Here is a 27,500-nt window from a genome sequence, read left to right on the forward strand (position 1 = left end):
GGGATGTGCAGATAAGCTTCTTTTAAGCCTAGGGTTGCCAGCCAGGCATCCATGGCTAGCATAGGAGGCAGCAGTTGGAGAGAGAGCATTTTGAATTTTGGAACCACCAGAAAAGTGTTGAGAATAGATAAATCCAGGCTAGGACGCAAGGAGTTCTATATTCTGTGAACCAGGAACAGTCTTGAGTAAAAGGCTTGTCCCCTTTGTTCTGCTGGGACAGGTTGATTAGCCTTGATGCTGAGGAGAGAAAGTACTTGCTTTTGGGCCGCCACCCACTGGTTTGTGGGGAGGTCTGGCCATCCACTTAGGGTTGGGAGTGAGTGGAATTGGAAACTATATCCTTGGGAAACAATATTTAAAACCCATTTGTCTTGGGTAATGTAATCCCAGTTTTTTGCATGCAGGGCGAGTTTTCCTCCTAAAGGTGCAAGTACTTGAGCAAGGCTTGGGGGGAGGGGGGTTTAAGGATAAGTCATTGTGCAAGTTTACCATAGGGGGGTGGATTACTACTCCATGTTTTGGACGTGGGAGCACCCCACTGCTTAGATCTGTGCATAACCAGAGACTGAAGTCTTGGTCTGCTGCCCCTGGGTTTAGACTGAGAAGGCCTGGAAGGGACTGGAGATGTCCAGTTCTTTGAAGGCCAATGCCTACTGAATCTAGGTGGCTGTACTTGCAAGAAATCTTTAGCAGTTTGCATAGATTTAGCTTTCTCCTCCATCCTTTTGAGAACTTCTTCTGCTTTATTGCCAAATAGACGCTTTTGGTTTAAGGGTGCATCCAGTAATTTTGCTTTGACATGATCTGGCAAGTTTTGTTCCTTAAGCCAAGCATACCTTCTAAGAACAGACCCAGTGACGGCAGCCCTACAAGATGCTTCTAAAGCATCAAAACCACACTGCAACGTATGATGTTCTTTTGTGTTTCACTGTTGCAGTCATCACATTTGGGTAATCAGCTGGCAGGTTGCCCTCAGTCGGCATAAATATCAAAGTCTTGGGTCCTGTGTCGTTTGCTGTCTCCTCTTCCATGACATCAGGTCATCAGGGGTATAAAACATGCAGCCGACAACATATTCTTTGGTCTTTATTGCCACGCAGTGCCCGAAGCAGTTCACAAGTGCCGGTCGGCCAACTCCTGAAATTTTCGCATTCGAGTTTCAGAACCAAAGTCTTCAATTAAAGCTAAGTACCCCATTGGGGAAACTTTTTCTTGCTCCTTACCGATGTCAGTAAAAGTTAATAATTGCATTACTTGTGGGAAGCAAATACCTCATAAGGATTTCCATTTGTACTACTTTCCTTGCCTAGGCCCAGATCATAACTTGCCTTGCTGTCGGTTTTGTGCTAAATTTAACCAACGCACTATTAAGCATTGGTATATCTTTGCTTCAAAATATTTTGGAAACAGGCTTAACTATCCTGAAATGTCATCGGATAGCAGTCCGACTACCGGAGTTTACAAAAAACGCAAAGAAAAGGACAGAGACAGACCGTCGAGGTCCAAAACCGATGACGAAGCTTCTCCTAAGCCAGACGCCGGTTCGTTGGTACTCAAGTGAGGCGCTTTCACAGCCCCTGATACCCGCTACTTTCGAGTCACAGGCTTCTACCGAGACCCATGTGGAGTCTGGCATGCCGCAAGGTTCTCAAAGTATTGTACCCATGGATGTCTCTCCCTCGGATGGGTCTGGAGCCACTGAGCAGGCACCGGCTTCTGAGAGTGTTTTCAGGCCTCGGCATTTCTATATAAAACAGACGCCAGCTACAAAAACAAAGGCAACTTCTAAGGCTAAAAAAACGACGCATGAGCCTCATGCTCAGGCCTCCATGCCCAAAAAACAGATGATCAAAATGGCTGAAGACTTAATTACCTTGATCAGGGGTTCCCAACCCCCCCGCGATAAGAGGCCTAGGCAAGACACTGATTATGAATCTTCAGATCAGGTTTCTATTTCTTCGGATTCCTCTTCTGATCAGGAATTTTCTATACCACCCTATGAGGATTCAGATGCAGAGGAATCCATCCCATCTGCATCTCCTCCCGAAGATTATTCTTTTGGAGAAACCTTGCATACTTTGAGAGAACATTTTCATTGGGAGAGTCAGGATTTCTCCAAATCAAAGAAGAGGCTTAGGCCATTCCTCCTGTATTAGACATTGTTGATAATGTATTTTCGGAATCAAGCATGACTCCAGATTTGGCTCCTAGTAAGCCAGACAGATATTACAGGGTTCCTGACTCTCACAAATTTTTTTCAAAAATCCTGCTGCTGACCCCGAAACTATCTCACAGGGTCCCAAGGGTGTAAAGGCCTCAACAGCTAAACATCTTACCCCCTCTGGTAGAGATTCCAGGGCGCTGAATGATGGGAAAAGAAGGTTTATATGTCTGCATCCTTGGCAATTAGGGCCTTAAACTGCCAGTTTCATATGCTTAAATATCAACAGCATGTTATGGGATTATTGAAGCAGAAAATGATGATTTCTGAATGTGTGGAAAATAAAGAATTACATGAATTATTGCATGCAGCAGAACAGTTTGGAAAGCATACTTTGCAATGTGGTTTTGATTCCTTGGAGGCCTCCTGCAGGGCCGCAGTTACTGGATCTGTGATTAGAAGGCATGCTTGGCCCAAGGAGCAAAATCTGCCTGATCATGTTAAAGCTAAATTGTTGGATGCACCCTTACAACATGATACTCTGTTTGGTAATAAGGCAGAAGAGGTTTTAAAGAAAATGGAAGATAAAGCTAAGTCTATGCAAACTGTAAAAGACTTCTTACAAGTGCAGCCACCAAGATTCAGTAGACACTGGCCTACAAAAAATGGGTCCTTTCCTGTGTCCGACAGAGCCTCACGGGGCAAATCCAGGTGCTCAAAAGACTCTAGGTACCAATCACAGGGTTCTTACAGGTCAAAGCAAAGCAATGGGATGCCTCTACCTCCAAATCTGGAGGTAACAAAGCACATCCCTACAGTAAGCAGTCTCAATGACTTCCCTCTGCCATCACCAAGCACTTATCTTTTGGCAGCCCCCTTAGGGGGAAAATTAGCACTTCATGCTCAAAATTGGCAGTTAATAATCCAGGACAAGTGGGTATTAAACATAGTATCCCAGGGGTACAGATTTCATTTCCATACTTTGCTAATTCCAAACGGTTGGCCAGACCTGCCACAAATTCAATGGGCAGAGGCACAGAAACAAGTTACATCCCCCATGGATATGGAAGCTATTCAGCCAGTACCAGAACAGGAAAAAGGACAGGGGTTTTACTCAAGACTGTTCTTGGTACCCAGAAAAGGCAATGCCTGGTGCCCAATACTGGATTTATCAAATTTGAACACATTCTTGGACATACCAAAATTCAAAATGCTGACTTTGCAACAGCTTCTGCCCATGCTGGGCAAGAATGCTTGACTTGTGACTCTAGAGTTAAAAGAGGCATACCTGCATATCCCAATAAGGGAATTGTGCAGAAGATACCTCCGTTTCAAGGCTGGTTTTATGCATTACCAATTCTCTGCACTGCCCTATCTACTGCACCCAGGGTCTTTACAAAGTTCTTGGCACCAGTAATTGCATTTTGCAGACAAAGAAGCATACAAATCTATCCTTACCTGGATGACTGTCTCATTCAAACAGAAAACAAGGACGTTCTTCGCCAACATCTGGTGTTTGTAAAAAGGCTTCTAACATGCCTAGGGTACACAATAAACGAAAATAAATCACAACTGGTACCCTCTCAAAAGATTACATTCCTGGGTGCAAGCTTGAATACAACTGCCCAGATGGCTTACCTTACACCAGACAAACAAAGGCAACTGGCTATTTACTTCAAACAGATGGCAACAAATCCCAGTTATCTGCAAGACAAATTCTGCAGGCTTTGGGGTTCATGGCATCCTGCATTCTACTAATTCCATATGCAAGACTGCATACAGTAGTATATAAAACGTTTATGTTGTCAGCATTGTTACAGTCTGGAAACAATGATTCCTCTCATTCCCTGCCTACAACAGGAGTTTCTTTCTTTGGTGGGCAGAGACATATCCTCAGAACATGGGACGGTCTTTCACTCTTCTCCCCTGCCACCCAAACCCTAACTACAGACTCATCAGACTATGCTTGAGGGGCCCACCTGGCGGGGAGATGCATTCAGGGCATATGGACCCCAAAACAAATGCATCTGCATATCAACCAGAAAGAGATGTTAGCTGTTCAGAATGCCCTGACGGCCTTCAAGGACTTACTTCATCCTGGACAGCTACTGATAAAGACAGACAACACCACGGTTATGTGGTACATAACCACGGTTATGTGGTACATAAACAAGCAGGGGGGTACACATTCCTACCCTCTTTGCAGACTATCCATGGCATTGTGGGACACAGCCTTGGCTTACCAAGTACATCTTCAAGCTCAGTTCTTGCCAGGAAAACAAAATACTTTGGCAGATGACCTAAGCAGAAATCTTATGGACCCTCACGAGTGGAAACTGGATCCACAAGTATTCAGCATGATAACAGAGAAATGGGGGAGTCCAGACATAGATCTATTTGCCTCTCCCCAGAATTATCAACTGGACAAATTCTGCACAAGCACATCACAGACAAGCATGGAAAGTGGACGCCCTATCCTTCAGTTGGAAAAACCTGTCAGTCTATGCCTATCCTCCTCTGCCTCTTCTTCCCAAGGTATTACTAAAGGTCAGACAGGAAAAACCAAAAATGATCCCAATTGCCCTGGACTGACCTCGCCAGTACTGGTACCCAATTCTAAGGAGTATGTCTCCCCTCCCTCCTTGGTAATTGCCTCTAATACCTCATCTACTGTCCCAGCAGAGCAATCAAATTATACACAATCCGCTCCAAACTCTGAACCTGGCAGCATGGCTGATCATGTAATTATTCAACAACACCTCTCAGTAAATCTGTGATGGATGTCATTTTGGAGGCCAGAAGGCCTAGTACTAGAAAATCTTAGGCTGATAAATGGAAGAGATTCTGTGCTTGGAACCAAGCACAAGGTACTGACACAGCAAAGCCAAATATTCCTCAGATTTTACAATACTTAACTGAGGTGCTTGACAAGGGCCTATCTTTTTCATCAGTACAAATCCATGTCTCAGCCATCTCGGCTTATTACAGCACAGAGCCTCCTATCTTTTCTCATCCTGTGCTAAAACAGTATCTTAGAGGGGCCAAAAATTTAAGTCCTCCCAGAAGATCACCAACTCCTGCATGGGACCTCAATTTTGTGTTGGAAAAGCTCACCCTGCCTTCATTTGAACCAGCAGCTACTGCAGATATAAAGTTTTTATCTTGGAAAACCTCTTTCCTTCTGGCAATCACTTCAGCAAGAAGGGTTTCAGAACTACATGCCCTCATGGCTGTGGAGCCTTTTATTACATTTTACCCAGACAGAGTGTCCCTCGGGACAAATCCTTCCTTTATGCCTAAGGTGGTATCCAGTGTGGCTCTTAACCAAACTATTCACCTGCCAACTTTTTATCCAAATCCGCAGAACAAGGGGGAGCAGATATTGCATTCCTTGCATGTACACGGACAACTAAGATTCTACTTAAAACAGGACCAAATCTCTAAGAAAGTCTGAGCAACTACTGGTGGCATTTGCTGCAGGAACAGAGGGAAGGCTATTTCAAAGCAGACTATTTCAAAGTGGATAAGCCACTGCATTTGTTTCTGCTATTTGCATTATGGTAAACCAGTGCCCAAGGGTATCCGGTCACATTCCACCAGGGCTGCATCTACCTCAGCAGCTTTTCTCAGAGGGGTGGCAACCAAACACATTCTAGAAGCTGCTACTTGGAGCTCTGTTCATACTTTTACAAAGCATTATCATGTACCTCTCCTCTTCTGTAAGTCCAGGGCAGGCTTTTCCACTGCAGTTCTGCAGGGCCTTATAGCCTTTCCTAATGCTATTTAGCTCCAGCCTCCCATCCATAGCTTTGGGATTCTACCCAAATGTGATGACTGCAACAGTGAAACACTAAGAACATAGTACAGTTGTGTACACTTACCATAAATGTAGATGTTCGTGTGTATTCACTGTTGTAGTCCGGGTTACCCATCCGCCTTCCCCCTTCTTTCTAGAACTGCTGTTTCCTTCACTATATGCTTCAGCCTTTGTGGTGTATTTGCTTTCAGTTGAAGGTAAAGTTTATGTTGCTATAATTGCATTTATATATAAATATATTTATGTATACATATATTTTTGCTCCCCATTTGGGGGGCACCTGACATCTGGGGCAAGAAAAACTAAAGAATATGGCATCGGCTGCATGTTTTATACCCCTGACGACCTGAAGTCATGGAAGAGGAGATAGCAACCGACACAGGACAAGACTTTGATATTCAGGCCGACTGAGGGCAACCTGCCAGCAGATTACCCAAATGTGATAACTGCAACAGTGAATACACTCGAACATCTACATTTATGGTAAGTGTACACAACTGTACTTTTACCAACTTGGTCAGCAGAATGCATTAACTCTTGTAAATCTGTGTGTTCTGCACAGTCAGGAATCAACATCATTTTCTGTTTAATTCGCCCCATAATATGCTGCTGATACTTTAACATATGTAACTGGCAATTTAAAGCCCTAATTGCCAGAGTAGCAGAAGTGTATACCTTCTTACCCCATCTGTCTAAAACCATAGAATCCCTGTCAGAAGGAGTAGGATTCTTGGCAGTAGTAGCCTTAATGCCTTTTGGTCCTTGGGAAATGGTCTCTGGATCCGCAGTAGGATTCTTGAAAATAAATTTGTGAGAGTCAGGTACACTGTAGTACCTGTCAGGTTTCCTGGGAGCTGGAGGAAAAGTATCGAGGGTAAGGCTGGATTCCAAGAAAACATCATCTACAATCTCCAGAACAGGAGGGATGGCTAGAGGCCTGTGCCAAGGCAGGTTTAAAAATTCTGTGAGTCACTTTTTGGACTAAGAGTAGTCCTAGTTTTCCCAATGGAAAGGGTTTCACCAAAAGAAAAATCTTCTGGAATGGAATCCTCTGCAACAGAATCCTCATAGGTAGATAAGGGTATGTCCTGGTAGTCAGAAGGAACAGAGATATCTGATTCCTGATCAGATTTGAAGGGAAATCAGTTCTAGGTCTCTTTGAGGGGGAAGGCTGACTTCCCTTAATAAAGGTAATAAGGTCTTCAGCCATTCTAATCATTTGTTTTTGAGGCCTGTGGGCCCGAGAATGCACTTTGGTCGTCTGTTTCCTAGGCGTAGTGCGAACTTTAGGCCTGAGAAATTCAGTATTTTTGGCTTGAAACAAAGTCATCTGTTTAATATGAAAATCGGTAGGCCTGAATACACCCTCAGAAGCCGGTGCCTGCACAGCAGCTCCGGACCCATCCAAGGTAGAGACATCCGCAGGTTCCATAGTCGAAGAAGCATCTCACGGCATACCGGATTCCAAATGGTCTCAGTAGAGGCCTCCAAATCTGTAGAAGTGGGTATCCGGGGCTGCGAAAGCACCTCTCCGAGTACCAGCGGACTGGCGACTAGCTTAACGGTAGCATCGTTGTCAGTTTCAAACCTATGCAGTCTCTGTTTTTCAGAAGATCGGTAGTCAGATGGCTTACCAACGCCTTTTCGGAGTATGGAGATCGAGAGCAAAAGTATTTAGCTACAAAAATTGCCCGACGGATAGTTCGGGCATTGAACAAGGCACAAAACTGACAGCGAGGGACGTCATGGTCTGGGCCTAAACAGGTGATGCAGTAAAAATGAAAATCTCTATGAGGTGTTTGCTTTCCACAGGCAAGACGGTTATTAAGTTTTTCTGACACCGGTTAGAGCAAGAAAAAAGGATCCCCAATGGGGTACTTATCTTAGACTTCAGGTCTGCAACTCTAAATGAAAATTTCAGGAGTCTGCCGACCGGCACTAGCCAACTGCTTCTGCTTCGGGCACCGCACTGCAAGAAAGACTGATATAATGGTGTTGGCTGCATGTTTTATACCCTTGATGACTTAACGTCATGGAAGAAGCAGCAGCATCCGACACAGAAATTCCAAGACTCTGGTATTCAGGCCGGCTGAGGGCTACCTGCCGGCAGATAACCCAAATGTGATGAATGCAACAGTGAAACACGAAGAACATCAAGCAGTTCTATCCTGCCCGTTGCTGCCATCATTATACTGATTGCTATGCCCTACAGACTCTGTAACTGCATGCTGCTTCTGCTGTAGTGTTTGTTACTTGCAGTGTGGGAACAAGTACAGGGCAGGGTTCAGTGATTTTACTGCTGATGCTTGCTCAAATGCACAGAGGGATTTTGAAATCAGATTTAGAAGATTTTTTTTTTTTTTTTTTCATTTTCATTTTTAGTCGTGTAACTTTGACTTTATGCCATGGTGTTCTATCTTAGATCCACATTCATGAAGAAAGAAAGGTTAAAAAAGAAAAGAAAACTTTTTTTAACTTTTTTTTCTTTAAGTCTAGAGTACCTTTCTTTGAGCAGTACAGTTTTTTTTTTCATTCCTTGTTACCCAGCACTATGGCATTTGAATATGCCTTTGGTAGGTGGTACTATTTGGTATTAAATAGTTACTAATAGTTTGTTCACTTCTCCCTGCAGCTCAGCTGTGTTACTAGTCTGAGCTGTCAACTGAGGGCAGAGGCTGTTTATCTCGGAATTTCTAAAACTCTGGAAAATGCTTTCAGGTAAGTGCCTTGTGTCTTAAAGCTTTGATAACATGCTGTTGTTATTACATTTTAATATAAATGTATACAATTTTGTTTATATAGTATGCATGTAGAGTATGTCTTGCATGCAAGCATTTTTGTGTTCGTATGTTTATGTATGTATACATAATTTATATACTGACACACACACACTCACACATACTTGGAAAGTATGTATTTGCACACAAATATGTTTTTAATATATGTGCCTATATACATATTTGCCCAACTGAAATGTACTGTTATGCTTTACTATAGGCAGCTTAATGCCCCAGTAACTCTCTAGGCTGTTGGCAATTACGAATTGTGTAATGAGGATGTTCTTCGTGTTTCACTGTTGCAGTCATTACATTTGGGGTAATCCTGCTGGCAGGTTGCCCTCATCTGCCTGAATACCAAAGTCCTGGGTCCTGCGTTGGCTGCTGTCGCCCCTTCCTTGACATCAGGTCGTCGGGGGTATAAAAGATGCGGCCGACGCCATTTTCTTTAGTCTTTCTTGCTGCACGGTGCCCGAAGCAGTTTGCAAGTGCTGGTCGGCCAACTCCTGAGATTTTCATGTTCGAGTTTCAGATCCGAAGTCTTCAATAAAGCTAAGTACCCCACTGGGGAACTTTTTTTCTTGCTCCAGACCGATGTCAGAAAAAGTTGATAATTGTATTTCTTGTGGAAAGCAAATACCTCATAAGGACTTTCATTCTTACTGTATTCCTTGCCTAGGCCCTGATCACAACATTGCTGGTTGTCGGTTTTGTGCTAGATTTAACCAACGCACTATTAAGCGTTGGTATGATTTTGCTTTAAACTATTTCGGACGCCGGTTTAATTATCCAGAAATGTCGTCGGATAGCCATTCGACTACCGGAGTTCACAAAAAAAATGCAAAGAAAAGGAGAGAGAGACACAACTGAGGCCCAAAACCGACGACAAAGCTTCTCCTAAGCCAGTCGTCCGTTCACCGGTTCTCAGTGAGGTGCTTTCGCAGCCCCTGATACCCGCTACTGACTCCCATGTGGAGTCGGCCATGCTGCTGGAAGCTCAAGGTATTGGAGCCTCTGATACTATTCCTTCAGATGGGTCCGGAGCCGCTGAGCAGGCACCGGCTTCTGAGGGTGTATTCAGACCTAAACATCTTTACATTAAACCAACCTCGGATTCAAAGGCAAAGACTAAAGCACCTTCTAAAGCAAAGAAACAACCGCAAGAGCTACGTGGACAGGCCTCTATGCCCAAAACAGATGCTCAAAATGGCCAAAAACTTAATTACCTTGATCAGGGGTTCCCATCCCCCTCCTGATAAAGAGGCCTAGGCAAGAGACTGACTAAGAATCTTCAGATCAGGTTTCTATTTCTTCTGATTCCTCTTCTGATCAGGAATATTCTCCCCCCCCCCCCCCCCCCATGAGGATTCTGATGCTGAAGAATCTATACCTTCAGCTTCTCCTCCAGAGGACTATTCATTTGGGGAAACCTTGCATACCATGAGGGAGCATTTCCACTGGGAGAGCCAAGATTTTTCAGAATCTAAAAAGAGGCTCGGGGATTTCCTTTTACTACCTCAACACAGGCCACTAGCCATTCCTCCTGTGTTAGATATTGTAGATGTGTTTTCGGAGTCTAGTCTTACCACTGACTCTCCTTACCTCCAGCTCCTGTTAAGCTTGACATATATTACAGGGTTCCTGATTCTCATAAATTCCTTTTTAAAAACCCCCTGAATCTATTTCACAGGGTCCCAAAGGAGTTGAGGCTTCTGCTGCAAAAAACCTTACCTCCTCTGACAGAGATTCTAGGGCACTGGATAGATGGGGGAAAAAATGTTTACACATCTGCTACCTTGGCTATAAGGGCCTTAAACTGTTAGTTTCATATACTCAAATATCAGCAACATGTCTTGGCATTGCTTAAACAGAAAATGTTATTAAACTCTGAATGTGCAGAAAACAAGGAAATGCGGGATTTATTGCATGCAGCTGAACAAGTTGGAAAGCATACTTTGCAATGTGGTTTTGATTCTTTGGAGGTCTCCTGCAGGGCCGCTGTTATGGGTTCTGTAATTAGGAGGCATGATTAGTTAAAGGAACACAATCTGCCTGATCATGTCAGTTAAATTATTAGATGCACCTTTACAGCATGATGCCTTGTTTGGTTTTAAGGCAGAGGAGGTGTTAAAGAAAATGGAAGACCAAGCTAAATCTTGGCAAACTGTCAAAGATTTTTTACAAGTACAGCCACTTAGGTTTAGTAGACACTGGCCTACTAAGAATTGGTCCTTTCCTGTGTCAGACAGACCTCAAAGGGGCAGACCCAGATGCCCTAGAGGCAGATCCCAGGTGCAGGGTTCCTACAGGTCACAGCAATGGGGTGCTTCTACCTCCAAAGCTGGAGAAGACTAATCACAACCATACAGAAAACAGTCCCAATGACTTCCCCCTGCCTGCACCAAGCACTTATCTCCTGGCAGCACCCTTAGGGGGAAAATTAGCACTTTTTTCTCAAAATTAGCACATTATAACCCAGGGCAAGTGGGTTCTAAATATTGTGTTACAAGGGTACAAGTTCCATTTCCATACCCTGCCAAAGGCAGACGGCTGGCCAGATCTGCCAAAAAATCAATGGGCAGAGGCCCAAAAAATCAATGGACAGAGGCACAAAAACAGTCTGTCATCCCTCATGGACACGGGGGCCATTCAACAAGTACCAGAGCAAGGGCAGGGACAAGGATTTTACTCAAGACTGTTCTTGGTACCCAGAAAGGACAAGACCTGGAGACCAATACTGGACCTATCTACTCTGAATACATTCCTGGATATACCAAAATTCAAAATGATGACTTTGCAGCAGCTTCTGCCCATGGTGGGCAAGAATGCTTGGCTGGTGACTCTAGACCTAAAAGAGGCATACCTGCATGTCCCAATCAGACAATCATGCAGAAGATACCTCAGATTCAAGGCTGGCTCAATGCATTACCAATTCTCTGCACTGCCCTTTGGCTTATCTACTGCGCCCAGGGTCTTTACAAAGTGCCTGGCACCAGTAATTGCATTCTGCAGACAAAGAGGAATACAAATATATCCTTACTTGGATGACTACCTAATTCAAGCAGAGAACAAGGACATTCATCTACAGCATCTGGCGTTTGTGAAAAGACTTCTAACATGCCTAGGGTACGCAGTCAACAAAAAGAAATCAAAACTAGTACCCTCTCAATAGATAATATTCCTGGGTGCAAGCTTAAACACAATTGCCCAGATGGCTTATCTCACGCCAGACAAACAAAGGCAACTAACTACCCATTTCAAAATGTTGGTAACAAGGGCCCAGTTATCTGCAAGAAAAAGTCTGCAGGCTTTGGGCTTCATAGCATCCTGCATCCTACTAATTCCATATGCAAGACTGCATATGAGGAAACTTCAATGGTACCTAAAAAGTGTTTGGACGCAACATTGCCACAGCCTGGAAACAATGGTTACTCTCATTCCCTGCTTAAAACGGGAGTTTCGATGGTGGGCAAAGGCTTGTCACCAAAACAAGGGACAGCCATTCACATTACCCCCAGCCAGGCAAACACTAACAACGGATGCATCAGATTATGCCTGGGGGGCCCACATGGCAGGAAGATGCTTTCAGGGCACATAGTCCTCAACCCAAATGCATCTACATATCAATCAAAAAGAGATGCTAGCTGTTCAGAATGCCCTGACAGCCTTCAAGGACCTACTTCATCTGGGACAACTACTGATAAAGACAGAACAACTACTGATAAAGACAGACAAGACCACGGTCATGTGGTATATAAACAATCAGGGGGGCACACATTCTTTTCCCCCTTGCAGACTAGCCATGACTTTGTGGGACACAGCATTAACTTACCAAGTACATCTGCAGGCACAATTCCTGCCAGGAAGGAAAAATACTCTGGCAGACAAACTAAGCAGAAACCTCATGGATCCCCACAAGTGGCAGCTGGATCCTCAAGTCTTCAGCATGATAACAAGGAAATGGGGATGCACGGGCATAGATCTATTTGCCACCCCTCACAACTACCAACTAAAAAGATTCTGCACAAGGACTTATCACAGACAAGCATGGAAAGTGGATGCCCTATCAGTATATTCCTTTCCCCCACTGCCTCTCCTCCTCAAGATACTCCTAAAGGTCAGACAGGAGAAGCCAAAAATGATACTGATTACCCCAGGCTGGCCCCACCAGTACTGGTTTCCAGTCCTAAAGAACTTGTCTCACTGCCCAGCTTAGACCTTACCTCAAATACCTTATCTACTGTCCCAGCAAAACAATCAGATCCTGCACAGCCAACTCAGGACTTTAAACCTGGCAGCATGGCGGATAATGTAGTCATACAAAACACAGCCCTCAGTAAAGCTGTGATGGATGTCATTTTGGAGGCCAAAAGGCCTAGTACTAGAAAATATTATGCTGGAAAATGGAAGAGATTCTGTGCTTGGAACCAGGCACAAAGAACTGATACAGCTGTGCCAAATATTCCTCAGATTTTGCAATACGCAACTGAGATGCTGGACAAAGGCCTATCTTTTTCATCTATTAAAATGCATGCCTCTGCCATTTCGGCTCATTACAATATAGAGCCACCAATCTTTTCTCATCCCTTATTTAAAACAGTACCTCAGAGGAGCCAAACATTTAAGGCCTCCAAGGAGATCACCAATGCCTGCCTGGGACCTCAACTATGTCTTGGAAAAACTCACCCTGCCTCCTTTTGGGCCAGCTGCTACTGCTGGTGTAAAGTTTTTATCTTGGAAAACAGCTCTGCTCCTAGCAATAACTTCTGCAAGACGAGTTTGAGCTACAGGCACTCATGGCTGTGGAACCTTTTATCATTTTTTATCCAGACAGGGTTTCTCTGAGGACAAACACAGCATTTATGCCTAAGGTGGTGTCCAGTGTGGCTCTTAACCAAACTATTCATCTGCCAACTTTTTATCCAAATCCACAGAACAAGGGGGAGAGAATTCTGCATTCTTTGGACGTACACAAACAGCTTAGATTCTACTTGGACAGAACCAAAGTTTTCAGAAAGACAGAGCAATTACTAGTGGCATATGCTGCAGGATCACAAGGAAAGGCTATCTCAAAGCAGACTATTTCAAAGTGGATAGGCCACTGCATTTGTTTCTGCTACTTACACCATGGCAAGCCAGTGCCTAAGGACATTAGGCCACATTCAACCAGAGCTGCAGCCACTTCAGCAGCCTTTCTCAGGGGAGTACCAACCAAGGACATTTTAGAGGCTGCTACTTGGAGTTCAGTGCACACCTTTACAAGGCACTATCATCTGCCACTCTACTCTAAATCCAGGGCAGGCTTTGCCCCTACAGTTTTGCAGGGCCTCCTAGCCGCTCCTAATGTTTAGCTGTTTAGCTCCAGCCTCCCATCCATAGCTTTAAGACTCTACCTAAATGTAATGACTGCAACAGTGAAACACGAAGAACATAATCTGGGCCAAGAAAAACTAAAGAAAATGGCATTGGCCGCATCTTTTATACCCCTGACGACTTGACGTCAAGGAAGGGGTGACAGTAGCCGGCGCAGGACCCAGGACTTTGGAATTCAGGCCGACTGAGGGCAACCTGCCAGAAGGATTACCCCGAATGTAATGACTGCAACAGTGAACACACACTCTAACATCTACATTTATGGTAAGTGTACACAACTGTACTTTACATTCTTTGAACTGATGCTTTTAGAGTAGTCTTTTGCTTGTCACCATTGTCTCAAGTAATGATTTGTCTGTTGCCATTTTTTTTTGTATAGCTAGTATTAATCAACCACTTCATCAACAGATTTTTTTTGAAAAAAAAAAATGCTTCAACTTTTTTTTCCCCCTCCTTAACAAGATTCTGAAACTTAAAATATCTTATAAAAGGGAAGAATTTGCAGTTTTGTTTCTGGATGACTGTTTCTGTGTAGATTGCGGTTTCAAGGTCTGCCTAAGGAAACATATTATTTTTTAGTGTTTTTAATTTTTTGTTTTCATCAACAGATTTTCACCTGGGTGGAAAGAAAGTTAGCTTTTGTGTTTACCTGAGCAGTCAAAACTTGAGAATTAAAGGAAGTAAAGGAAATAATTGAAGTGCCTCAGAACATGATGCTACTCACCCCAGGCAGGAGGTCAGTTTCACAAAAGTGCCATATGAATAACCAAGGTGTATATAGTGTAGGTCCAAATAGTTGCACTAAAAAGAGTAGAGGAAAGGAAATTCTAAATTGAGGAAAACCATCATCCAGATCTAAAGAGGTCATTGTCCCCGTATATTCAGCATTGATTGGGTTTGGGTTTGTTTTTGAATACAGTGTCCCCTTTGGGATGTACCTCACTAGACGTTTCGAACAACTAGAAAGACACCAGTGATTCCTAACTAAGATGATTAGAGACCTGAAGTAAGGGGCGATGTATGCCTTGCCTTCCATGCTATTAAGGATCCAGTGGTCTTGAGTCTGTTGTCAATCTTGCATCATAAGTAGAGGATGTCATTCATTTTGTCTCCTTCACCACATTCCTTCATTGCCATTGCTGGGCATTCCCCAATACAAAACTATTGGCAAGGAAAGAAGAATGCAGAAACTCTTTGATAAGAGCTATCCAGGAAATTTCACTAGACCAGACTGACCTAAGGCATTACTCAAGATTCTTTTTTGCACCCAGGAAACAAAGACTGTAAGTCTCAAACGTCTAAATTTATTCCCAAATGTACCTTTCTTATCTCATGATGATGAAGGCCATCCTTCAATGCATATGTAATAGAGTCCAAATGTTCTCTTTCATCTTTAAAATATATTCCTTCCTGTAAGGATAGCCAAGAAGTTTTACTGTGTCCAGGTTGAAGCCAGCGACTTCCAACAGAATGTTCCATTTGCCATCACCTGAACTCCCAAAATGATTACTGAGTAATAGTCTATGCTTGAAGCCGGTCTTAGGGCAGGGTGTCAAAGATATTCCCTTATCTGGATGACTGTCTCTTTACTGCATTGACATATTATGCTGTGTTTCACTGGAGATGGTGTTTGTTCAACAGTTTTGTCCTGTCAGTTGTAGCGAGCATTACAAAATTCTGTTTGCTTCCTGTTCAGGTCCCACATTTTTATGATATTGTCTGGTTGCATCTGTTTGTCAGGTGCTTATAGGTTCATAGATTATTACTAGACTAATGACCACCAAGACCTTGATAAGCCTAGCTGTGTAACCCAACCAGATTTTGTTCCCAATAACCTTGGTGTCTTTTTGGTGGGGTAGGCTAGTTAGGAGGTAGCTAAAGGTTTTGTGTTTGTATAGTTGGGAATTATTAGTTGGGGAATATTTTGCTTATTGTTGGCTGCTATTCATCAGAGATATGAGGGCCAGACTGATGTGTGATTTTAGGATTTCTTATACAGTGGTCATGAACTTTGCTGCACATAGATGGGGAACCTGTTCCATAGCACGAGGATTATTTGATGCACATATTGGTCTCTCAAGCATGTTCTTTTTATGTCACAAGCAAAGTTTGAATCCTTGGAACTTATGCTGTTCATAGGTTTATAGGCGTTTGCTAGGCTAACGACCACAAGGGCCTTTTTAAGCCTAGCCATGCATCACAAATCTCTTGACAAGTTCTGATACCCTTGATAAGTGTAAGCAGGCAGTTGGAAGATGAAACATTTACAAGCAGGGGCCTGGGAGATGAACCATTTACAGGTTGTCTGTGTTCATTAGAGACATAAGTGCCAAACCAGGGATGAATTTCCTGTTCCCCATCCAGTTGTCCAAGTTGGACTTGAATTGGGTTAGGGAGGAACTCTTCTGTAAATGGATGGGAAGCCTGTTCCATTGATGGGATAGTCTCTGGGATACATGTCTGTCCAGCAGGTCCTATTTATATCACAGGCAAGGTTTAAGTCTTTAGAATGGTTAATTTTGGTGTTGTTCGTTTTGTGGATATGCAGGAGGTCCATCAGCGGTCGTCATACAATGCCTTGTATGCCAGGCATAGATCAAAATACTGTAGTAAACCAAATACAGTGATGGGGCCTTGAGGCAGTCTTTATAGGATATTTTACTTATGCCCTATATTCTTTTAGTGAGGAACCTCTGTGGACGTTCTTGTTTGATATGCCTGGTTAGGTACATAGCAAAGGGGGCATTGTACTTAATGATGGGTCTGATTAATGCCAAATACAGTGGAACAATGACTTCCTTGGACTTTGATGCCATACCTTTGTTTATAAGTTGCGCAACATAGAATGATTTCCTCACTATTGTAGACATGTGGTGGTTAAAGGCTAGATTACTGTCTGTCCCTACATCCCTGACTACTGGGTCAACTCTAAGGGGTGTGTTGTCTGTATGATAGTTACCATGGGTGGTTGATTTATCAGGGCTGGATGTGAGGATGCCTTGTATGCCAAACAGATCACCTCCTCATAACCTGTAGGAGATTGAATATAGTGATGGCAGGATATTCATACCCTGGATTCTCCTGGTGAATAACCTTTATTGGATTCCAACTGTTGCAAGTGCCTGGTTAGGTACATGTGTGCCAAAGGGGGCATTGTACTCAATGATGTCTGATAAGGGCCAAGTAAAGTGGTAATGTAATTTCCTTTGACCAGGATGTCATACCCTTTCCTATAAGTTGGGTGACATGGAATGATTTTCCTACTGTCTTGGCTGTGTGTTGATCGAAGGTGAGATTACTGTTTACATATGTTCCCAAATCCCTAACTACTAGGTCAACTGTCAGGGGTGTTTTATTGATGGAGTAATAATCATGGGTGAATAATTTCCTGAAGGGCACTATAATGCATTTCTTGACATTTAGTTTAAATCCATGGCTTTGGCACCAGTCATATGTCTGTGTTAGATTATTTTCAGTATGTTAGTGTCATGGGGGAAATCTATGATATCTCCCAGTTTGCAGGAGAGTGCCCAGCACTAAGCCCTGAGGTACTCCACTGGTGACCAGTCTCTTGATGGAGATGGTCTTAACAAATCCTGACTACTTTACTTTGGTTCCATCTGTGATCCATCTGGCAATCAGTGAGTTAAGTAGGAATTTATAACAGCAAAGAAACCCCAAACTCAGCATTAAAGTAGCAACACTAAAAACCAAAGACACATGCTTGTCAGTGAACTCATCTTTAATGTTACAAAGTTTAATGCTTTCTTTCCTTAATGAAAAAAAAAAACTTCATCAGCACAGCATATGCCTCATTTCCCATTTCCTTAAATAAAACGCTGAAAATTAGCAAAACTGTATTTCAATTAATAAAGTTCTAGTAATACTTACCTCTGTATATACCTTCATATTGAAATAAAATACATTAACGAAAAATGTGCTACGTATACTATTGTCAATAGTAAAATATTTCTCCTCTCAGCTTGCAGGAAATGCATTATTCACAGTAAAATATAACAGGAAAGTAAATGCACTGGAGTGAATACATTTAAAAACATTTTTCATAGGAAACAGAATAACTGTTTCCCACCTTATAAAAGAATATTAAAAATAACTCTGTCTTTCCGCTTTTACAACCAGTGAGTTGCATTCAATAAAATTTGAAATTCCTTATATTTTAGGAATATTTCCCACATCCCACCTCTAGTATTTTTGTGAACCTTTTCTAATGTATATAATAAAACCTTTGTGAAACCTACACAGGTCCTGACATGTTTAGTGAGGACGTGCCTGTTATCACAGCACAGGTGTGTTGGTATATTCTTGTCTTAAGGCATGCGTAGACTTTCTAATATAAAATACTGAGCAGATTAAACAAGTAGTAACATATACCACTCCTTTTGTATTGCAGTTGTGTTTTCCTTTTGTAATAACTGTTCTTGGGAAATTACCAGCTAGAGTGCTGTTGCCATTTTAAGTAAACCTGGATTGGGAACATCTTCCACAGTTGGTCATTTTTTTCCTTTTTATGGCTAAGGTACTACCCACCCTACTATTATAATTTCCTAAGAAGGACTTCACATTTTTACCCTTTCTATAAAACCATCAGCAGATTACTACCCAGTTTTGGTGTTAATCTAAATATACCATAAACATCCTTCAGTTGTTATCCAAAATAGTTTTTACCTCATGGGAGTTGTCACCAAATGGCAAAACCATAGCCCACTTATATTCATCCCTGTTCTTGTCAGTAACTAACACACTATCTGGAAATCTTCTAATGTATTGGTATTTATTTAACCGTTTGCTATGTACTTAATCACAGCTTTTATCTACCATTGCACTGGGACATTTCCTTTCAATCAACACTCAAAGCTCACTCTTAGATCATCTTAAGTCAACCTCATTTGTCTTACCATTTTGCTTTTTGCCAAGTTCCTTTTTTCTATTTTGTGTGACTGCTCTGGTAATTCAAAAAATGTTGGAATAAGTTATTTCCTGTAAATATTGGATTCGTGTTTCACTTTTACAGCAGCAAGGTAATTCCTATTTTCAGTTTTAATTTCCATAGTAAAGTTTAGAAAGTAAGTAAATCCATTAATATAATCTGAAAACTTGTAATGTTCATCACTACCCCCCTTTTCCAATGATAAATATATCATCCAAAATTGGTAATAGTTGACTAAAATGTGTTACTAAAACATGAGTTAAAAACAAAATTAGTTTCCCACCACCATAAAAATGATACTAGCAAAGAGACTTGCTACCTTCACTCTCATGGCTTCACCCCTAGTCTGTAAAATACATACATTATTGAATAAAATTATTTCCATGAATGCCACTTTAATATTGATATCTTCATTAGAAAACGTCTGTCACTTATTAGTGCTTCATTAAGTTATTCAGTGCCAGCATCATGGGGGATCACAAGAAACAATCCTTCAAATTATTCCCAATCAGTAGCGCTTGTTTCACAAATACACTTTCACTCATGATTTTCAAAAATGTGATGAGTCCACCAAAATGTTTCTTTAAAAATTATTTTAATTTTTATCTTTAAAAATTATTTTAATTTGGCATCAACAAACTTAGCCAGGGAGTTGGTTTTGAATCACCCTGTTTCCACAGTAGGCCTTAATGGGAGATCTTGTATTCCTTTAAGAACATCTGAGATGCCAAATATGAAAGGAATCAAGGGGTTTTAACCCTTAAAAATCCATAATTTGTGCATAAATTGTATGCTCCAACCATATTATCTAACTATAAATCAAGTTTATGATAAGCTGTGTTTATATGATTTTGGACCTAGTATTAAAAAGTTCCATCATTCAAGTAATAAAGCATTAGTCTGCCCCATATCTGGTTTCATAAGTTTTATTGCTCTGTCATTAATTAAATCATTGAACAAGGTCCTTTCTTCTCTGGTTAAGTTGTAGAACATTTTGCTAGATTGACCTTCATCAGACCATCACCTTATGTCCTGCTTAACTTTCCAAATTAGGTGATACGTGGAGCTAAAGTAGTGCTAAAAACACTTTTACTATAAAAACCTGGCTGGACGTTGTTCATGGGTCCTTTCTCATCAAAAACAACCTCACTTTCCTCATGAAAACTAACAAAATGTCCACCAATTTTTTCTGGATGGCACAAAAGTAAATCCTTAGAAAAAAAGTTCTCCATAAGTGGGTGTAATTGTAAAAAAAAATTGTATACTTTAAATCTGCCAAAAATATAAACAGTACTTGAGCTGGTGTACGGATCAACCCAGTCACTTTCCCTTTTTGTGAAACTTGTGTCTGGAATTTGAATACATCCACAGATTGAACTTTGTTGTCCCTGGTGTTTCTCCTGCATTAGCCTAGATGATCATTTTTATCATTGGTGATCCTCTTTAAAAAAAAATATATATTTTCGACACTTTCCTTTTCAAATTTATTGTCCAGGTAGTTGTTAAATTCCTTGTTCCAGTCTCTTAAGTGTATATTTATTTTTATTTTTTGATTGGTGTAGGGTGTACTTCTACTTGTATTCATCCTCATCATGGTTTGCTTTCTTTTCTTTTCTCTTCCATATAGTGTTGTAGCGTTCTGTATAGTAAAACACTTTATTGCAAAAGTTCCTTGTCTGTAGTACTTTCATCAGATTCAGGCACCTAGGCTGCGTGATATCCCCCTGTGAGACAGCTGGATGTGGACACATGGCAGGTTGGCAGTTTAGCTGCAGTAACAGCCTGTGGACATTTCCCTGTGGGAATAGAAAATCCCCCTGCACCCTATCCGTAGATGGCAGACACAAACACCCAGTGTTATACTATGCACCCCCCCAGAAGCCATGTGTCACTGCCAGTAGTACAAGTGGTTGTTGCCAGATGCCAAGAGGGCATGAAAGTGGTACTGTGAAATCTGTGTACTGTGGGCAAAGCCTTTATTAACACAACAGATAAAGTGATGTGTGTAGTGCTTGGTGTGTACTAGAATCAAATATATTCACAAGTTGTAGAAATGTGCTACAGCACGTAAGAATCTTGCACATTACTGTAGTCACACTTGTGTTGCAAGATGTGTTTTAGGCAACGTTCCCTTACAACAATAGCCTTCCTACGTGGTATCACAGGCATCCCCCCTCAAAAGTGATTCCCTTTGATTATCTGTCAGAACAGACAAGAACAGACAAAACTATCAGAAAGCTGTACTGTAGAGCGTGCAAGTAATACTTTTAGTCAACGATGCCATGCCTCCACCTGGTTATTGGTCTGTGGGAAATCCTTGTCAGTGACATTCACGCATTCCAGAACTTCAAAATGTAGGAAGATGGCAGCTGTTGTTGTGCTGAACAGTGGGATGCATATTTCCTTGGTCTGCCACGGATATAATGATGGTCCAGATATATACCTGTAGACTTAGCACAGTCAGGTAAGGTAGCCACAATGTCCAGAAATACAGAGACATCGTCATCCACTGGTAGGAATGCCAGCGCAACTGGCTTGCGGATGGCTATTGAGAATGCAGTGTCTGTGTACCATACAGGGCCACAAGGTGGTAATGCTGGATTTGGCGCCAAATGATCTGTGCAAAATGGAATAGGCAACCTTTCAGAATACTCTTAGGGAATGCCTTTCGGCTGGCATGGATTGCTGCCTTCTCAAAATCATTCATAATGTACTGTGGAGTTGAGCTGCATCCCTGATCTGTAGCCATACCCTTAAGTATTTCCCACATGTTGTTGTATGCAGACTCTGATTTCCATGACATTAGACAATACACCAGGGGAACAATCCTTGCTGAGGTGGGGGTGCCAATAGATCCATGTAAAGTATACAGTTGACGGCAAACATCTGCACAATGTTGGGAAGGTGCCATCCTCAGGTATGATGTCCGACTTGCACAAATCTGCCAGATCTTGTGCTGTAGTTAGCAGAACCATGGAGTCTTTCTCATCCATATATGACTTTCTGTGTAAGATAAAGCTGCCAGTATGGAATAGGTACTGGCTGACATCAGTATCTGCAAGTGTTGCCGGAGGTGTGGACATAGATGCCCGTGCCCTCTGCCATACCTTGGTTATGCTACAACGCAGGGTGGCACGGCAAGGCATCTCTTGTAGTACATTGTCATCCACTGTGCCAAGGACACTCTGCATTACCAGACTAGGCAAGTCATTGCTGTTTACTGCCCTCTGCCATAGTTCTGCTCGCAGCACAGCCACTTGAACAGTAGTTGAATCTGGCCCATTCTGGTGTGGAAGTGATTTCTGCAGTTCTCCCCCCCCCTCAAGCTGGCAAACAATGATAGCATGGCCTCCGCAGGCCTTTATTCTCTGCTCAGTACATGCCCAGTACCGTTTAGAGAGCACTTCGCTCTAAATGGTATCGGTATCCCTCCACTACCAGCATTGGTTTGCCTCATTGGCTGGGCACTGTCCAATATCTGTTGCCAAGCTGACCTGGGCTATACTTGCATACAGATTCCATCATAGCAACACTACTTGTAGATGGCCTCTCACTATCCATCACATCCAGTGTATCAGGGAATAGTACTTGGATACTACTTGGGTATAGGCCACTGTCATACTATGGGTATGTTGCTGTACACCACCTTGTGTTGCACCCTTCTGAATAAGCACTGTCTGCCGCAATGGCCCTTTGTAGCAGTATACACATTACCCTGCTCTTACTAACTTTCCTTCTAGAGATTCTCTACGTCTAATTTACACAGCTGTGGAACTGACAACTAAATGTTGTCCAGTAGGAGTCTATCCAGCTTGCTTACACCACTGGTTCTGCATTTACTGCACAAGTCCCCTTTAACTCCCAGCTGTTGATGCTGACCAGTCAGGGTGCGGTGCCCAGTCTCCTTTTCAGACAGACATTACTTAGGTATGCTCCCCAGTGTAGCACCTTTTTCTGCCTACATGCCTCTGCATATGTCTGTACCCCATCTGCAACAACCGTAGGATGAGTTTGACAACCCCCATGTCACACACATGCTGCTTCAGTAGTCTACAATCTGCTGTGAATGGTGAGGTGAGTTTATACTCCTGTGTGCACCATATGTAGTCTTCCTCCCCTTTGTGTCAATGTTCCTTTCTACAGTGGTTGCTTCTGTACTGTTAGCTAGTTAGTCTTTAATTGCCAGGGTTGTCATATTTACACCTGCCACAATTTGGCCGTAACTAAGATACCAGTAGGTTTGGTTACAGGCATGTCATGTATAAGGGGTAGTACAGCAGTGTTAACACTATTTTATTGATGCACTTGGGATTTGGGGGAATATGTCTTACTCAGGCATGCCTGTTGTTGTCGTTTTTTTTTTTTATATTTATGTCTTGAAGGACGAACTGCTGTTGTGCTGCCGGCTTTCTTTTACATGTGGAATACGGGTTACCATCAGTTAGTCTAACTTTAACAAGTTCGAACCATATATGTTCAAGAGCATAAGTTCAAATTTGTAAAAGTTCGAGCATTTGAATGGAAATCTCCGTAAGCGGAGGTTTCCATTCAGTTTAATTTGGTGCGATCTCGGAGTTGGTATATTTAAGTAGCGGGGTGTGTGGGGTGCTTACAACAATTTATTTTGTTGTCCGTTTTTTTTTCCCCCAGTAGTCTAAGTTCTGTAACTTCGAACATAATGGTGCCACCAGTAGGTGTTCGGAATTATGGAACTTCGACTATGTGATATAGACCCGTGGAATACAGTTATGTCCATTAAATAATTGAATAATGCTATGCACTAGGGAGACACCAACAGAACACTTTATGTACATTGCAGGGATGCCTGTGAATGAGTATTTGCTAATGACAGTGCCCATGTACTATTGTATCTATCAGCTGCAGCTTCTGTGGCTGTTCCCGTCTTGTAGTTTCCCACAGCAAGGTTTCTCTAAGGAGTGTGTTTGGGGATTTGTCTGCATGTGGGAGTTACAGGTATGCTGCTTTTCTGTCTTTTTTTTTTTTTTTTTTTTGTTTGACCTCTTTATCTCACTGTTTACGGACTATCGCTTGTCTAGTGTGGCTGTTTCCATTTTCAGGAAACGGTCAACTTAGTTACTTTAGGGACTGTCTCAATGTGGCGGTTTAACCATCTGTGTGGATTCCCACAGCATACTTCTCTTTCGGTCACACTGCTCTACAGTCTAGCTGTGCTGTGGCATTGTATTTCACGGGCAATTTTCTCGTAATCTACATGCCAGAACGCACTTTCATCTTCCAATTTCATAATGTATTTTTGTAACTTGGTTATAATTCCGTCGTTGACTGTTATGAGTAAGTTCATCATATAGAACCCTGTTCGATCACAACGTTCAGTGAATTCACTCTGTAAAGCAGACTCTTCAACATGGTCATTGGTAAACTTAAATATGCATCGCCCCTTGGGCTTTCTTATACAGTTATAAAAAAAAAAAGAATGCTGTCAAGCTGAACACCTTAGCCAGGTCAAGGTATATGGTATGCACTGTTTTCCAATCATCCATTGCTTTGGTGACCGTCATGAAGAAGTCTACCAAGTTAAGTAGACAAGACTTATTCTTGCCAGAGCCAAACTGGGATGGGTATAGTGCCTCCAGATTACCAGTGTCCTTGTTGATCGTTTGTATAATAATTTGTTCCATGGCTTTACATATTAGACCTGCAAGACTGAGTCTGTGGTTTCTGAAGTCTGTTGATGTACCACCCGTATGTAGAGGGATGACCCTTGCAGTATTCCAGTCACTTGGTATGTAACCTCTTTTTAGGCTTACAAGGAATTTGATATTAGAAAATGGGTTAAAGTGTTTAAAAAGTGACCTGAGTAATCAAAATACTTCATTTCCTTTCGACCATTAACATAAATAAAAGCAATCGTATTCCCTAATTTTTGTAAGTGGATATGAATCTGAATCAGATTTCTGCAAGCCAAGTCTGATAGTGAAGAATGATACTCCCTATGATAGTTAAGGCATGGACACAGGAATGATTTTACAGAAGTTTCTAAAGCCAAACTGGACAACTTTATAGCTAATTTCCTGATGTCCATTGCGTGTAAACTCAATACCACTTTGGGCTCTCAGAAGAAAATATCCCTAAGGTTCGTCCCAAGAACCAGAAATTTATTGCATTCCACAAAACACTGTTTATCTGGAGAAATATACAGAAATGGTTCAACACCCACTCCTCTGTTTGTCAGAATTGTGTAGCACAGTACTGCAGCAGTTGGAGATGATGCCTCACAGCATGTTTTCCATTTATGTTCTCTGCAGAGTTCACATGTCTTCTCTACACTTATTTGAGTTTTTGATAATTGCTCTGGATTCCTCCCATAACCTGTATGGATGGAGTAGGCCTGCAATCCTTGAGTATGATTGTGTGCATGTGCTGCCATGTTGTAGTAGGTTGGCACCCCATTCAGGATTCATTTTCCTGTTTTATACCCACTGAGTGTCAAAACAGGCTTTATCTTTCTTGTGACCCTAAAATAGATTAAGCAGGTTATCAAAGAGTGAATGTATAAATAGCGAAGCAGCAAAAAGGTTACGTTTAGATATTTCTGACCCTACTGGTAAAGCATTTAAAAGTATAATCATTTTACCAAAAAAATTCATCACTCCAGTGCTTTGGATGCAATGCTTTAACAATACAGACTCCACACCTTAAGAAAACTGATAATTGTCTTTTAACATATGTAGTATATGTACATAACTACACACGTCATAGCGGAACTCCGGTTCGCTAATGATTGGCAGGCCCGACCTTCAGCGAAGGCACGCCCATTCACGCATGTCTTTCGGAGGCCACTCGACCACGGGGAGGACCTGCGTGAATGGGCGTGCCTTCGCTGAAGGTTGGGCATTGGGCTGGCAACTCGACACCATAAAAATCCCTGTGGTAGAGTGCCCTCAAAGCCATGCGTGAATGGGCATGCCTACGCTAAAGGTTGGGCGTCAGGCTGGCAACTCGGCACCATAAAAATTGACTGCCAATCATTAGCAGATCGGAGTTCCACTGTGGCGACCCCTTACCGGGAAAAGACAAGCAAACTTGAGTTTTGGAAATAATAACGGTATTTTTTTAGCACACTGGAAACGCAGTCCCTTTTCAGGGGTGACCTGGGAGAATGTCTGGCTAAGTGACTTGCATAGGGTCACACAAGAGGCAAATGAAGACTGAGAGAATCAATCCCTGTACCACAGGAGCTGCTGAGAGAATCTGACCCTGTACCACAGGAGCTACAGCTCATAACCTTATCCTCCATGCCATCTGTCAGACATGGGTATGATTAAAGGGATATATTCTTAAGTGAATTAAAATGCTTCCAAATTTTTTATTTGGTACAAAAGTATGTCTTTAGATTATGAGCTAGAAAACAAAAACAAGGACATGGAGAATCTAAACGGCTATTTTTATGTCCTCTCTCACTCTTTGACGTGGGTGTCTGCTTTGTTGCCTTAAACCCCCTTTATGCAAGAGGTTAAATGTTTTTCAGTCCTCTGACTTTAAGGGTCATTCTCACAAAATGTATGTGTTTAGGAAAAGGTAGAGACTTGAGATGTATGCAGTGTTAGTCTAACATGCAAAATACTTTTTCTTCTTTTTCTTGCAAAGATAAAATCTCCAGTTGGGTCTGTGTGACATTTTCTTATAGATGAGGGCATCACTGTTTTTTTTTTTTTTTTTAAGATGAAGGTATCCTCCCCTACTTTAACAAGTCTGCCTCCTAAACTAATTGCTTTGAGTTCATGAAGTATTGTAACACTGGCAGCGTAGGAGGCAGAGCTGCTTAATTTCAAAAGAAATAGAATGCCATAGTTTCAGACCGGTAGTCGAGGAAGTCTTGCTAACAGTTCTTGAGAGTTCTTTCTCAATAGATTCTGAGATCCCAGCATCTTGTCTAGCAGAAGGAAAGCTTTTTAATAAAAGACGTGTTAGCAAAGATAGACAAAAGATTTTTGTCACATTCTCATGTTTCTCTTTGGACGTTCTTGCAATTCAGAATGAAGAAATCTAGCACCTTTAGTGTGTATTCGTGCCATTCTGTTTATTGGCCACCATAAGGATCTTCACAAAGTTGTAGCTTCAGCCATAATTACCTTCAGACAGAGGTGCATTTTTCCCATACCTAGATGATGGCCTTGCTCAGGCTTACTTGCTTTACCATTTATGGTCTCCATGGAAGTATTTGCTCCATTAATGTGTGTTGGCTAGGCTGTAAATCAGTATAAATCTGATTTCATTGCAGGGCAGCAAAGAACTGGGAGCACCACTGGACTGTCCTCGCCAGAAAGTCTTTGTTTTACCAGTGGTTACAGAATGATGATAATGATGTTTCATTAGCTGCTCAGGCAACATTGTTGGAGAGGGAATTTTTTTAACAATTTTATTTTACATTTCACACAGAAT

The 27,500-nt window shown here is 42.0% G+C and overlaps 1 protein-coding gene across 3 annotated transcripts in view; it reads left to right on the plus strand.

The window, feature by feature from the left end:
* Nucleotides 1-27,500, plus strand: part of CTSO (cathepsin O) — a 466,290-nt gene that overhangs the window by 38,400 nt on the left and 400,390 nt on the right. Inside the window, exon 3 of one of the 3 annotated variants that reach the window (XM_044062446.1) lies at nucleotides 8,611-8,696. The exons of the other annotated variants lie outside the window; for them this stretch is intronic. Within the exon in view, the coding sequence (XP_043918381.1) occupies nucleotides 8,687-8,696 (10 nt within the window). The 5' untranslated portion in view covers nucleotides 8,611-8,686. The remainder of the gene's footprint in view (nucleotides 1-8,610; nucleotides 8,697-27,500) is intronic. 3 annotated transcript variants of the gene reach the window in all.

The sequence above is a fragment of the Protopterus annectens genome, chromosome 2.part1, assembly GCF_019279795.1.
Source record: "Protopterus annectens isolate FY-2018-M chromosome 2.part1, PAN1.0, whole genome shotgun sequence".
Taxonomy (NCBI): Eukaryota; Metazoa; Chordata; order Ceratodontiformes; family Protopteridae; genus Protopterus; species Protopterus annectens.